Source organism: Asterias amurensis, chromosome 18 (genome assembly GCF_032118995.1).
Source record: "Asterias amurensis chromosome 18, ASM3211899v1".
NCBI lineage: Eukaryota > Metazoa > Echinodermata > Asteroidea > Forcipulatida > Asteriidae > Asterias > Asterias amurensis.
The window spans coordinates 2,237,499-2,250,806 of record NC_092665.1 but is presented as its reverse complement, the minus strand read 5'-3'; the positions used below and the strand labels follow the sequence as shown (position 1 = coordinate 2,250,806).

At 41.5% G+C, this 13,308-nt stretch overlaps 1 protein-coding gene across 7 annotated transcripts in view; it reads left to right on the top strand.

Moving 5' to 3' along the window:
* LOC139950490 (basement membrane-specific heparan sulfate proteoglycan core protein-like) overlaps window positions 1-13,308 on the top strand; it is a 124,381-nt gene that overhangs the window by 94,627 nt on the left and 16,446 nt on the right. For all 7 annotated transcript variants that reach the window (XM_071949196.1, XM_071949193.1, XM_071949195.1 and 4 more), the window contains 13 exons: window positions 418-535; window positions 1,577-1,882; window positions 2,989-3,090; window positions 3,573-3,767; window positions 4,300-4,412; window positions 5,047-5,194; window positions 5,566-5,728; window positions 6,165-6,262; window positions 7,160-7,426; window positions 9,351-9,611; window positions 10,088-10,201; window positions 11,476-11,811; window positions 12,342-12,557. In XM_071949196.1, the coding sequence (XP_071805297.1) occupies window positions 418-535; window positions 1,577-1,882; window positions 2,989-3,090; window positions 3,573-3,767; window positions 4,300-4,412; window positions 5,047-5,194; window positions 5,566-5,728; window positions 6,165-6,262; window positions 7,160-7,426; window positions 9,351-9,611; window positions 10,088-10,201; window positions 11,476-11,811; window positions 12,342-12,557 (2,437 nt within the window). The remainder of the gene's footprint in view (window positions 1-417; window positions 536-1,576; window positions 1,883-2,988; window positions 3,091-3,572; window positions 3,768-4,299; window positions 4,413-5,046; window positions 5,195-5,565; window positions 5,729-6,164; window positions 6,263-7,159; window positions 7,427-9,350; window positions 9,612-10,087; window positions 10,202-11,475; window positions 11,812-12,341; window positions 12,558-13,308) is intronic.

Genomic DNA, 13,308 nt, shown 5'->3' with positions numbered 1-13,308 from the left:
ATAAAAACTTATTTTGTGAGAAGCACTGCAGGTGTTGATAGTATAAACTATTTTGAAGAAGGATTCCCCACGGAAAGTTACTGACTGGCTTTAGTGTAATTCTACTGTGCAAAACCATACGGACTTTTAGTCCTACATGTATTCCGCGAAGTTTGCATAGTGTTTTACAGCATGGTTAGGGTAGGTTGACTGCGGGGAAATCTTCCGTGACCTCATTTGGCCCTTTAGTTTTACATCATGGTTGCAATAAGTTGACAGGGAGGTCGGTTTACCATGCTTCCCCATTGGATTTTTTGTTGTCATTCTAAAGAAAAGTCGCGGTAATTTAATAAAAAAAAAGTCCAATAGGACATAGCTTTAGACTTATAAAGTACATTTTCCAATGATTCAATTGTGTTGATCATATTCCTTCCACAGGATATTCAGGGAACCCTTACATTCATATCTGCTACAACTCAAGAACAAGGTTCATACATCTGTACAGCCAACAGCACAGCTGGTTCAGTTCAGCAAACAGTCACCCTAACAGTCCATGGTAAGATCAAACAGGATAATAATAATATCAAAGATAATAATAATATAAGAACTTTTAATGCGCAACATATCCGCCTAACAAGTAGGCGCTCAATGCGCGACAAAAAGGAACAATTGACTGAAAAACAAGACATAATTAAACTCTGTCGTTGTAGGCAATTAACATGAGGTGAGTTTTAAGAGAAGTTTTGAAGGAGTTGAGGGTTGAAATAGAGCGATTGTTGTGAGGAAGGTTGTTCCAAAGACGAGGGACAGCATTAGTGAAAGATCCGTCTCCCCAGGAGCGATAAGATCTCGGATCAGTCAGAAGATATTGACGAGGCTATAAGACAAGAATACTGGGTCCAATTTCATAAAGCATGTAAGCACAAAAACTTGTTCAGCACAAAAACATTTGCTTAGCAAAAATGGGTTACCAGCCTGGAAACAATACAGCTACCACTGCTGCGAGTGGTACTTCAGTCATTTCTTGCTTATCTTTCTGCTTAACAGCTTTCTGAAATTGGGCCCAGATGTCGTAATAACTCACACACGGTGCTATGAAAACCTAGGGTAGTCTATTCAAAACATGAAGAACACCAATAAGGCTCTGTTTTATCGCTGTAACAAAATTATAAATGGTTACTATTATTTGTTTAAAATATACTTTAGGCCAAGTTAAAAAAAGAAACATGTTTAGCGTCCCCGCCCGCTTCCTTTTCACAGGCCGCCTCCTTTTTTATTTTATTTTTTATTTTATTTTTTTATGCACATTTTTTTATTTTTATTTTTTTATTTATTTAAATAGGGTTATTTAAAATGATCTCAGCAAAAACAATCTGAGTGTCTTGTCTGAATGCCTCGACTAAATTGTTTCAGTTATGTTTTGTGTATTTCTACAGTAGAAAAAACAATGGATATTTGACATTTTAACAAAGAATGGCGGCCATCTTGAAATAAAAAATCTCCCTCTTCCTCCTTTTTTTGAAAAACCAGGACGTGAAACATGTTTTTTTTTTACTCGGCCTTAGAAAAGATACAATTTTTTTTTCATGAACTACAGGACCACCTCGAGTTGATATTAGCCCGGCCAGCCCAGCGGAGTATCGAGTTGGGGAGACCGCCATCTTGGAATGTGTAGCCACAGGGCAACCCATGCCCTCTGTTCAATGGATGAAGATGGGCCCAACGAGAGTCTACGAGCCTGTAACACGCAACGAGCTTACAGGCGACGGGCTTGAAATAGCGTTGGAGAATGAAGGAAGCGTCATCTATAGGATAAACGGGGTTGATATGGGCGATGCCGGGAGCTATATGTGCCGTGCTGAGAACGCCGTCGGGTTCCATGAGAAGGAACTGAGGGTGGACGGTAAGTTCTTGAAAAATATTCAGTGGCTTCACCTCCGTTTTAGTAGAATGATTTGCATCAGGGATAAAAAAAACATGGTGGCCTAGTTTGCTCTAGATTTTCAAAGGATGTGGGTTGGAATCCCACTTGAGTAATATGCCTGTGAATTTTGTTTCCACAGAACTCAGGAAAGTACTGAGTATACAGTGCTAACACACATCGGCAGATTAAGGGTAAAACCCAAATGAATGGGCTTCAGCTCCTTTGAAAAAAAGAAAAAGAAAAAAAAGAAAAGAAAGTTGTTTCAAGTTTGTTAGTAAACTTTTTTCGGCTGCTACTTTGATGATAAACAATGGCAACGAGCATGTGTATCTGTGCTACGCACGACTCTCAGCCAATGATAGCCCTTCATTGACCTGAGAGAGGGGGGACTGTTTGACATTATATAAAGAGGACTATTGGTTTGAGATACCAAGGACAGTGAGCAGGGCCCAATTTCATAGAGCTGCTTAAGCAAAAAATTCTGCTTAAGCAAAATAATCCATGCTTAGTAAAATCAGAATACCGGCCAAGACTCCACTCAATTGTTATGCTAAGTAAACAATAGCTCAATACCAGTCACAAGCAATGTATATGGCATGAAATTTTGGCCAGAAACATGTGTAAAATAAGCAAGCTATTTTCGTGCTTAACCGAATGTTTTGCTTAAGCAGCTCTATGAAATTGGCTCCAAGGATTGGAAGTGAAAGGAGTTAAGATGACGTTCTTGGCGAGGGTATGTGGTTGATGACTCGCTGCAGTACAACAGTACACACAGGACAAAATTGGGGAGGTAGTGCTTTCTGCTCTACCAGCCAGGCTTGGGATTGATGATACCCAAGCCTACATCCATATGGACTGTAAAGGGGGTAACCCTGTTTCAGCCCTAGGAGTAGGTGGCAACGGCCTCTGGAAAAAATAATTAGCCCACACCTTGAAGTGGCCTTCAGGCCTTGTGTGTCTCTGGCGACTTGCAAAAAAAAAAAAAAAAAAAAAAAAGGCACTAATAGACGTGAATCTTCATCTAGATAGAGAGAGGTCTCTGATTTCTTTATAAGTGGTTAATTAATTTCCTTTTTGTTTTGCAGTTGTTGAAGGAGACGAGCCAGTAACTCCTCGAATTGAAGTATCTATTGATGAACTGGAAGTCGTGGAGGGTGAATCTGCTCAGTTCAGTTGCCGCGCAACAAGTAAGAATGTTTGCTCTTTCCGTAATATTAAAGACAGTGGACACTGTTGGTATCTAATGGGGAGGGGTAAAGGGTTAAAAAGAGAATGAAAAAAAAAAAAAAATGGTTAATACAGTAATAATAATAATAAAAATAATAATAATAAAAATAATAATAATAATAATAATAATAATAATAATAATAATAATAATAATAATAATAATAATAATAATAATAATAATAATAATAATAATAATAATAATAATAATAATAATAATAATAATAATAATAATAATAATAATAATAATCATCAAAATAATATGGAAGTCTTACATAGCGCACGTATCTACCAAACAAGTGTCACGGCTGGGGATTCGAGCCCACACTCAGAGCCCACACTCTGATCAGAAACACCAGAGTTTTGAATTCAGTGCTCTTAACCGCTCGGCTGCGACACTTCCACTGGTTCTAGTACACTCTTTGTTGTTTTATTTTCTCTTTAGATTTAGTGGAGGGTTCTTACACCATCACATGGCGTCGTCTGATCGGCATGATGCCACCGATGGTCAGAGTCAACAACGGCTTGCTCATCTTCCCCCAGACGCGAGAGGAATACTCTGGCCAATACTACTGCATCATCAGGACATCCTTCGGAGTGGAGTTCGGAGTGCAGCAGGCAGTTACGCTAGTCGTTCTGGGTATGTTTCTTCACCCAGGGGTGTATAAATGGGTACCTGCGAGGGTTGAGGTTGATATTGGGTGCGTTCAATTAGATTCCCTGGGTCGTCCCCGAATCTGCCCACAGTACATTCAAATAGCTTTGACGTCATTCCAGGGGCTCACCCGGGTCAGCCCCAAGTGTCCTGCTTGTGGAGTGGGTGACTTTGGGCTGGCCCCGGGTGCATGACGTCACCACGAGAGTGTGAGTGATCGTTCGATTAGCTCTAGTCAGGGGGGACTTGGGTGAACATCGCGCGGACGACACGGGGAAGCTAATCGAACGCACCCAGTGTGTTTGAAAAAGTGTTTGCAGTGCCATGGTAGCCCGGGCTGTGTATATTCCACAGGGAGCTGAGAAAGATGTTATTGGCCCAAAGACCAGGGCACAAATGTAAAGATGGAGAAATTTGGTCTTGGTATTGCCATTCCCACCTAAGGTTCCAGATGAAAACATTCATCATAATTTGGGGGTCTAATCAGTAATTAAGTTGGTGTGATTTCTTTCTCTAGTTCCACCAAGGCCAACGGTGTCACCGGCTTCCCAAACGGTCCGTGCTGGTGAAATGATTCGCATTCAGTGCATTGCTGAAGGAACACTCCCAATGACGTATGAATGGCAGAAGGTAAAATGCAATGAGTAATAATATTAATAGTACAAAGCATTTACATGTATAAGGCACAATACAAAGAACAGAGCGCCTAACAAGGGGAGGGCAACACAAGAACAAGAACAAAAGCAAAACAAAAACAGACCCAACAACAAGCCAAGAGATAAAATTAAAAAAAAGGAGCAAATAAGGATGGTTCTGGGACAAAACTACAAATTATTATTTATGTTATTTGATTGGGCTCCTCATTTACTCTCACTGAACTATTGTGTAATTTTTCCCATATTTGAAATAATAATATGTCGTGGGTAACTCTAAACCACCCATTACTGAAGCTTGTTAACTTTTCATGAGACCCAGCATCCTGTTTTTAAAGAATACATAATCAGCCTGACCATTTATTTTTGTTTTTCTATCTTTTCTCACTACCTGTTTGCTGGTGTTTTTTTTCAGGTCATGTTTAAAAAGATACACATTTTTCAGAGATTTTGAGATTTTTAATCTAAAATTTTAAATATACATACATGTATATATATGTCTTTTTCCTTCTTATACAACCAGCTGAAGAGGAGAGCCTCTGGACAGAACTTTAAATTTTTTTTTATTTTTTTTTACATTAAGAATGGTTTTGAATGTTTCTTCTCTTAAGGTTGGTGGTCCTCTTCCTCCCACTGCCTCGGATGCTCATGGGATGATTCAGATCACCTTGGCAACGGCGGCCGATGCTGGACAGTACGTCTGCTCAGCGTCCAACAGTGCCGGTTACAGACAGACCTTGGCTAACGTATATGTCCAAGGTAAGGATCTACAGAACTACAATCCCACCGCAAAGCTCCAGTCCAACTTTTTCCTTAAAACTTGGAAGCTAACTCGTCCCTTTTCCCAGTTTTCATGCCTAAACTTAAAAGATGAGCAGCTAATCTGCCTGGGGCAGTCAGCAGCCCTATTGGTGTGTGCATGATCCAGTTAAGTCCAGCGTTTGGAAAAGGAGTTACATAAAGATAACAGGTGTTAGTTGTCAGAAGAAAAGGATGATTTGTTCTAGCCTTTTTCTTCAATGGAGCTTTTCCATGACAAAAAATGCTAAGCCACTTGACAATGAACAAACCCCCTCCCTTTGAAATATAACTAATTTAAATTTGTATTTCTTTACTTTTTATGATACCAGTTCCACCAACTGTTGTAGTCCACCCAGCTAGCGAAACCAGGGCTATTGGAGCATCGATAGAGTTCATGTGTCAAGCAACTGGTAGTCCTCCACCGGTGATCATCTGGGAGAAAGAAGAAGGGTTCCTGCCAGTACAGCACAGCATACAGAACGGACTTCTGAGGTATAAAGTTTTAGATTTTTGGAGGGTTTAGATTTTGCTTAAAAGAATGTGATGTTTTCAATATGTCCTGAGAGAGATTGGAAGCTCCATCCCTCTTATAGCTGGCAGTGCTTCTCTCTGGAACTCTTGCAGATTTGTTGCAGTGACTACACTGGGTTCTTTAACATTTGTTATATGACGTACAGGACTTCATGCCCCATCCGAGGATGAACCATCATGGTTAAGTGTCTTGCTTAAGGACACAGGTGTCAAGACTGGGATTCGAATCCACACTCAGCTGATCAGATACACCAAAGCTTGATTCTGATGCTCTTAACCACTTAGCAGCCTGTTCCAAACTTGTATTGAAAGAAAATTGAAACTAGAATCGAAATCGTCAAAAAGACATGGATTGTTGATTTGATTGGTAATTTGTTTTTGACATATTTGTTTCCAGCATCAAGAATTTACAGGTTGGGGACGATGGTCGCTACATCTGTACGGCCAACAGCACTGCTGGTTCCTCCAAAGCGTACACCAGACTATCTCTTCAAGGTAACTTAATGTTGTAGTCTAGAGTAAGGTCAAACGTATCTTCTGTCTTTTTTGTGCTCATAGATTTGATAGTTCTTCAGTAGTTCTTCAGTAGAGTTTGTTCGTAGAGAACTGTCTTGCTTTATTCTACTTTATTCTACTAATAAAGCAAGACAGTTCTCTAAGAACAAACTCTACCTGGCAAGTACATTTGTACACACATGGTGTTACCGCAAACCAAATATATATTGATACACTGTACCTGACCATGCAATGCCTCAAATCCTATATTCTTCAGTATCGTTGTAGAATCTTTGGATTTCAACTTTCAAGGTATTATACAGGATTGGGAGAGCTACAAACCTGTGAAAATTTGGGCCTTTATATTCCGCTGTGTGAAATGGGAGAAAATAGTGAAAAGCCATGCACAATATAAGTTTGGGTATTGTTATTGTCCTTAGTTTTGGTTTTACAACTTAAATCAGCTGATTTGTTTTGGGGGTGTTCAGGTACATTTTTCTTAACTGTTACCTTATTTCATACTCAAAAAATTGTCAAGTATTATTTTCATAATCAGTGAAGTTTCAGACTGAAATTAAACAATATTTGTTTAGCTTACCAACCTTGTATAATACCTTTACCCAATTTTATCAAGCTGCATAAAATTAGTCCATTTTTTTAAACTTTTTTTATTAATAACAGTTATTCTATCATTACAAGTTTATTGAGCTGTTAGATATTTCTATGCAGAATTTACTAAAAGGTCTTTTGCTTTAGTCTGGGGATTATAATGTTTTAGTGAGCATTTTGCAGTAACTGGAGTCGGTGTTCCAGACTTTGCTTAGTTATAAACAGCATGGGTCGTTTGATCCATTTTAGCTAGCTAGTAGAAAGCTTACAAAACCTTTTTGCTTTTAGCCGCTCCTTCTGTCAAAATAAGCATCCACACGACAGTGCAGTTCATCGCCATCGGCGAGTCCGTCACGTTCGAGTGCAAAGCACGCGGCGATCCGGAACCCGTCATCCAATGGAGTCGGGAGAACGGAGAGCTGCCAATCACGGTGGTCGTTCAAGGAGGGATGATGACGATCCCTCAGGTGCAGCTTCAGGATGCGGGAACGTACTTGTGTACGGCCACGAATATCGTTGGGTCGCAGTCTTCTAAGGTGATTCTGTATGTACAAGGTCAGTTGGGTCGTTATTGAACCCCCTCCATCATCAAGCCCCTCCCCCACCCTGGAACCCCAGCCCACACCATCCTCATCTCTCAAAAATAAAAGGTGAATGAAGCGAAAATTCCAGCCCAACCTCGCCCCACTTCTACCCTAACCCTCACCCTAACCCCCACCCTAACCCCCACCCTAACCCCCACCCTAACCCCCACCCTAACCTCTACCCTCGCCCTCACCCTACCCCTCACCCTAACCCTCGCCCTAACCCCCACCCTAACCCCCACCCTAACCCCCACCCTAACCCCCACCCTAACCTCTACCCTCGCCCCCACCCTAACCCCCACCCTAACCCCCACCCTAACCCCCACCCTAACCCCCACCCTAACCCCCACCCTAACCCCCACCCTAACCCCCACCCTAACCCCCACCCTAACCTCTACCCTCGCCCTCACCCTACCCCTCACCCTAACCCCCACCCTAACCCCCACCCTAACCTCTACCCTCGCCCTCACCCTAACCCCCACCCTAACCCCCACCCTAACCTCTACCCTCGCCCTCACCCTACCCCTCACCCTAACCCTCGCCCTAACCCTCGCCCTAACCCCTCACCCTCGCCCCAACCCCCACCCAACCCCACACCCCCTAACCTAACCCCCCACTCCCACCCTAACCCTCACCCCCAACCCTCGTCCTAACCCCTCCCCCCCCCCACCATAACCCCTTTCCCTCCTCCAACTCTCACTCTAACCCTCACCCTAACCCCTCACCCCCTACCCTTGCCTCCACCCTAACCCTCTCCCCACACCTTTCTCATAATCCAACTCTGATCCTGCCTTCTTCTTCCCAAAGACATTAAGTAAAATATCAAGCCTTTAGGTACTTACTTAGTTAGAATCAGTGAGTTGAATTCTTGGACAACTTTCGGTGGCTTAACAATGCGTAAATCAGTGTTTTCCCTGCTGGACGGAGCAAAATTGTTCAAATTTGAAGTGATAGTAGAAGCAAATTTAACAGTCTACAAATTGAAGAAATTTAACACTCGCACAAATTCTATCTACATCCTAAATGTGAGTTGAAGCAAAAATCTTCCCCCACAAATTTTTTTTTAAGAAGCAATTGTTGAGTTGGATTTGAACAATGTCTGGTACAATGACTTTTTCCTTAGTCACGATTTACCACTTTAGTTTGAATTCATCATGCTAATGAGATACTTCAATGGGCAGGGGAAACACTGATTGAGAATTCAGAGTTGATTGCGCAATTCTATACTGTTAGGTAATTTGCAAATATGGTAAGCGATTTGCATATACCCATTGTACATTTTTTTGTAGTAGAGTGGTAAACACTTGTAGTTGAAGTTGCAATTTAGTCATCTTTCTGAAAGCGGGGGCTCAATTTCATAGAGCTGCTTAGGCATAAAAAGTTGCTAAGCACAACATAATTATGCTTACTAAAAGTACAAAGTTACTGGTATCCTGCTTAGTTTTGCTTAGCAGAAAAAGGTTAAGCAATCTGCTCTGTGAAATTGGGCCCAGCTGTCCTTTAAGTATTAGCAAACTACATCTCAACGGCGACCTTTTTTTGTGGTCATAACCATTAACATTGATGCATAGGGGCAAGATTATATTTGTTACCTCAAGCCTCACTTTCAACCCATGTGTATTGTTAGACCTTTACCACGCTGTGGCCATTTTGGTCATGTTCCCTGTATCCAATAACAGTACTGGATGATAATAATTGCACAAAAAGGAACCAGACTATTCTTCCTTCCAGCCTCCGTTTGGTTACATTGAGTTGAATGGGAAAAAATCAAGATGGCTGCACCATCATGGGGAAGATTGCTGCACAGGGTTTTGGGACTTACTTAGAGCAACTGTTTAGACAATGTGGCAGAGATAATTTAAAAACGTCAACGAAATATTCTTCGTAAATTTTAGCCAAGCCACAGATACTGGTCATCCCAGAGGAGCGCAACGCCCCGGTCGGTACCCTGGTTCAGTTCACATGCGTTGCGACCGGTTTCCCACCACCGCAGACCACATGGTACAAGCAGTCTGGTGAGCTGCCTCTAAGCTACAGTATTGAGAATGGTAAACTGACGATCCCGTCGGTGACTGAGGATGACGAAGGGGTGTACATATGTAGCTCGACGAACCAACGTGGAACTTCGGAGTTCCCTGTTACGCTCACAGTTGGAGGTACGATTTCTTCTTTCTATAGACTGAGTACTTTTCTTGAAAGTTATTACAAAATAAAATAAAAAGTATTACAGACCTTACTTAAGAGTGAAATTCAAGGCAACTGTAGAATCATTGCCTCTCGATATCAAATGAACATGCCTCCAATGTTGTTCTTGAAGGGGCACAGCCATTTTCCTCCAGTAAAGGGGCACTTGTAACTTTGCAAAGGGCACCTCAGCAAAAGCACAGGGCACTATGGCAATTGCTGTGGTCGTTTTCACCAAAGTCTTCCTAACTTTGGATTTAACGAGTTAAATACTGTATCCAAAGAGGTTAGGACACATTGAACCAATCCTAAGATAGGACGGGGTACTAGTCCTAAAACAAGATAGGATTAGTTCTAGCGTTTCTTGAAATCTGCGGCTGGTAGTAATTGTACTTGGTTATAATTGTGTGTGACAAGTATTTTTGATTTTGTGTTATTCTTCTTGCAGAGTTGATCCCGTATTTCACCCAGATGCCTATGTCTTACATCTCTTTCCCTCCGCTCCACAACTCTTATCATGAGTTTGACATCACCATATCCTTCAAACCAGAGAGCTCTCAAGGTTGGTCATTGTCATTTTTTGTCCCTCGGCAGGCAGAGACGGTTCTTGTGATTGAGTAGCGCATATTTGTTGCACAAGGCTGTATACTCCCCAGGGAGCTGAGATAGTTAAAAAAAATGGTTTAAGGCCCATAGGGTGCTAAAGTTGGTTTAACTCATGGTTCAACTAGATCGTGTTCAACTCAGTGTGTCTGAACGGATCTAAAGTTAGTCCGAATTGAGTTCAATCCACAAAAGATAAACCGTCCAGGGAGGGGGTTTATCTTTAGACCGCTTCGATTTTATCTTTTAACACTGTGTGTGGACAATAAAAATCTGGTTTAACTCACAACAGGCGACCCATTGACCTCCGTAATCATTACGTAAACACACGGTGACCAATGAACAGGACAATAAACAGGATGTTAGAGTAACGGGTCGCGTTTTCTTTGACCACTTAAAGCCAAAGATAAACCGGATCGGGTTTAACTCAGTGCTGTCTGCTCGTAAAAGTTAAACCGGTTCGGGTCTAACTTAGTACGCTGTCTGAACATACCCATTGACCAGGGGTAATGTTTTGAAGCACTTTGCGACACCCATTGAAAAAGCGTTATATAAAAACTTAATATTGTTATTTTTTATTTTTATTATTATCTTGTTCAGTCCTTCAATTTGTCGGGTATTCTTTTTTACAAACGAAGCTGATTGTCAAAAACAAATGAGAACTTCCTTTTTTCTTTAAAATGTAAGCCCAAGACACTATCCAGTGCTCAATTTCATGGCTCTGCTTACCTTAGCATAGAGTCGGCAGTTATGTAAGCGGGAAATTCCTTGCTTACTTCTAGCGTGTTTCACAGGTTAGCAGGGATTTTTTGCTTGTGCGTGTTTGTACTCCATGTCACAAGGCATGAGTGTTTAACCTACAAAATGAATGTTTCCTTTTGCCAAACAAATACCACTCTTGCTCAAGAAACTCCGTTTACCAGGAGCTCAAATATATGCAAAAGCAGTTTTACAAACTCCATAACAAATCACACTTAGGACCTTATACAGTTCTGGGGTGGATTTCACAAAGGTAGTCCTAGCTTAGGACTAGTCCTAGGCAATGCTAGGAGATAGGACCAGTCATAAGTTAGGACCGGTAACTCATCCTAACTTAGGACTGGTCCTATCTCTTAGCATTGCCTAGGACTAGTCCTAAGTTAGGATTACCTTTGTGAAATCCACCCCTGCTGAGCAGATAAGCAGTACTTCATGTAATTCCCCATGCCCCTTGTCTCTCCATTCAACCAACAGGTTTGATTCTCTACAACGGTCAGACAATGGAGGGCGACATGGGAGACTACATCGCCTTTGGCATGCGCGATAACCTCGCAGAGTTCCAATACGAACTCGGCTCCGGCCTCGCAACCCTCACCAGTCAGGAACCGTTGGAGCTCGGTCAGTGGCACACGGTCCGTCTGTACCGCAACAAACGCTTCGGCTTGATGCAGGTGGACGACCAGCCGGAGGTGACCGGTAACTCAAGCGGAGGGTTCCTTGGACTTGACCTCATCCAGAAGTTGTACCTCGGTGGTGTGAGAGACTTTGATATGGTCCCGAAAGCAGTGCATTTTGAGAATGGGTTTATTGGTAAGTGAAAGCCCAGCGACACTCGTGATAATAAACAATACTCTTGGAGAAAGACAAAACTTTTTTTTTTAGCAAAAAAGTTTTTGAAATCCTGTTCATGAAGTTGTCGGATTGGTAAGGATTGAGGACTGAAGACCCATTTATCAATCACTTATCACACTGCTTTGGGTCGGGCATAATAATAATAATAACAAACCCATCAAAGTATATATTCTAAACACATACATGTTGTACAAACAATAACATACACCTGTGTACATTAACCAAAATTGAAACCTAAGCAAAGCTAAGAATTTTGCTAAATCCAGGACATGTGGTACAAAAATAACAATTTTGTTCAAAGTGAGATGTTAAATATGCATGGGGGGATCAAGTATATTCATTTTGTTTTTCACGGATCACACCCAAGTTTACCATACATCCTGGGAAGCGGCAGCAGAGAAATCACCTCAAAATCTAATGAGTCAATTTCCCTCCTTAGTTATCACTCGCCCTTTTTTTCAACTACACATTTTTGTTTTAAATCCCAGGATGCATCAGTCAGTTTATCATCAGCGGCCAGAAGGTTTACCTCGCCAGCGAGTTGGGGTCAAGGGTCGGCATCGATGCCTGTCCGACGTGCGACATCAACCCTTGCAGGAATGAGGGAATCTGCCAAGAAGCCAGTACAGAGTTTGGCTTCCAGTGTCGGTGCCGAGCTGGCTTCACGGGAATGCAGTGTGACAATGTGGAACGCTGTAGAGACGGTAAAACATTTTCTCCTTCAGTTTTTGAAATGTTCTGAGAAAGTTATCTTTTAATTTACAATTTTCTACAATTACTTTTATCAATCTGCTGACGATGACTAAGCAAGCTAGTCGAAACATTGAGACCAATTCAAGAACTGACTCCGCGGCAGTGCAGTTAATTATGATCCTATAAGCTAAAGTAGTAGTCCCGCCAATTTTCTATACCTTCTGCCCGGGTAGTATTTAAAAGCAGGGCAGTTCTTTTCAGAACTGAGAAGTGTCTCCAACACCTGAACAATCTACTCCGCGGTAGTAGAATTAAGCAAGACAGAAACAAACTCTACCTGGCAAGTAGATACCCACATGGCATTACCGAAACCAAATGTATATACTTTTATTAAGTTATTACTATTTAAGACACTGGACACTATTGTTAATTGTCAAAGAGCAGTCTTATCACTTGGTGTATCTCGACATATGCATGAAGTTGTGAGTTAATAATGAAAGAAAAAACACCCTTGTCACATGAAATTGACGTGCTTTCAGATGCTTGATTTCGAGACCTCCAAATCTAATTTACTAAATTCTAAATTTGAGGTCTCAAAATCAAATTTGTGGAAAATTACTTCTTTCTCGAAAACTACTCCACTTCAGAGGGAGCCGTTTCTCACAATGTTTTATACTATCAACCTCTCCCCATTACTCGTTACCAAGTGAGGTTTTATGCTAGTAATTATTTTGAGTAACTACAAATAGTGTCCACTGTTTT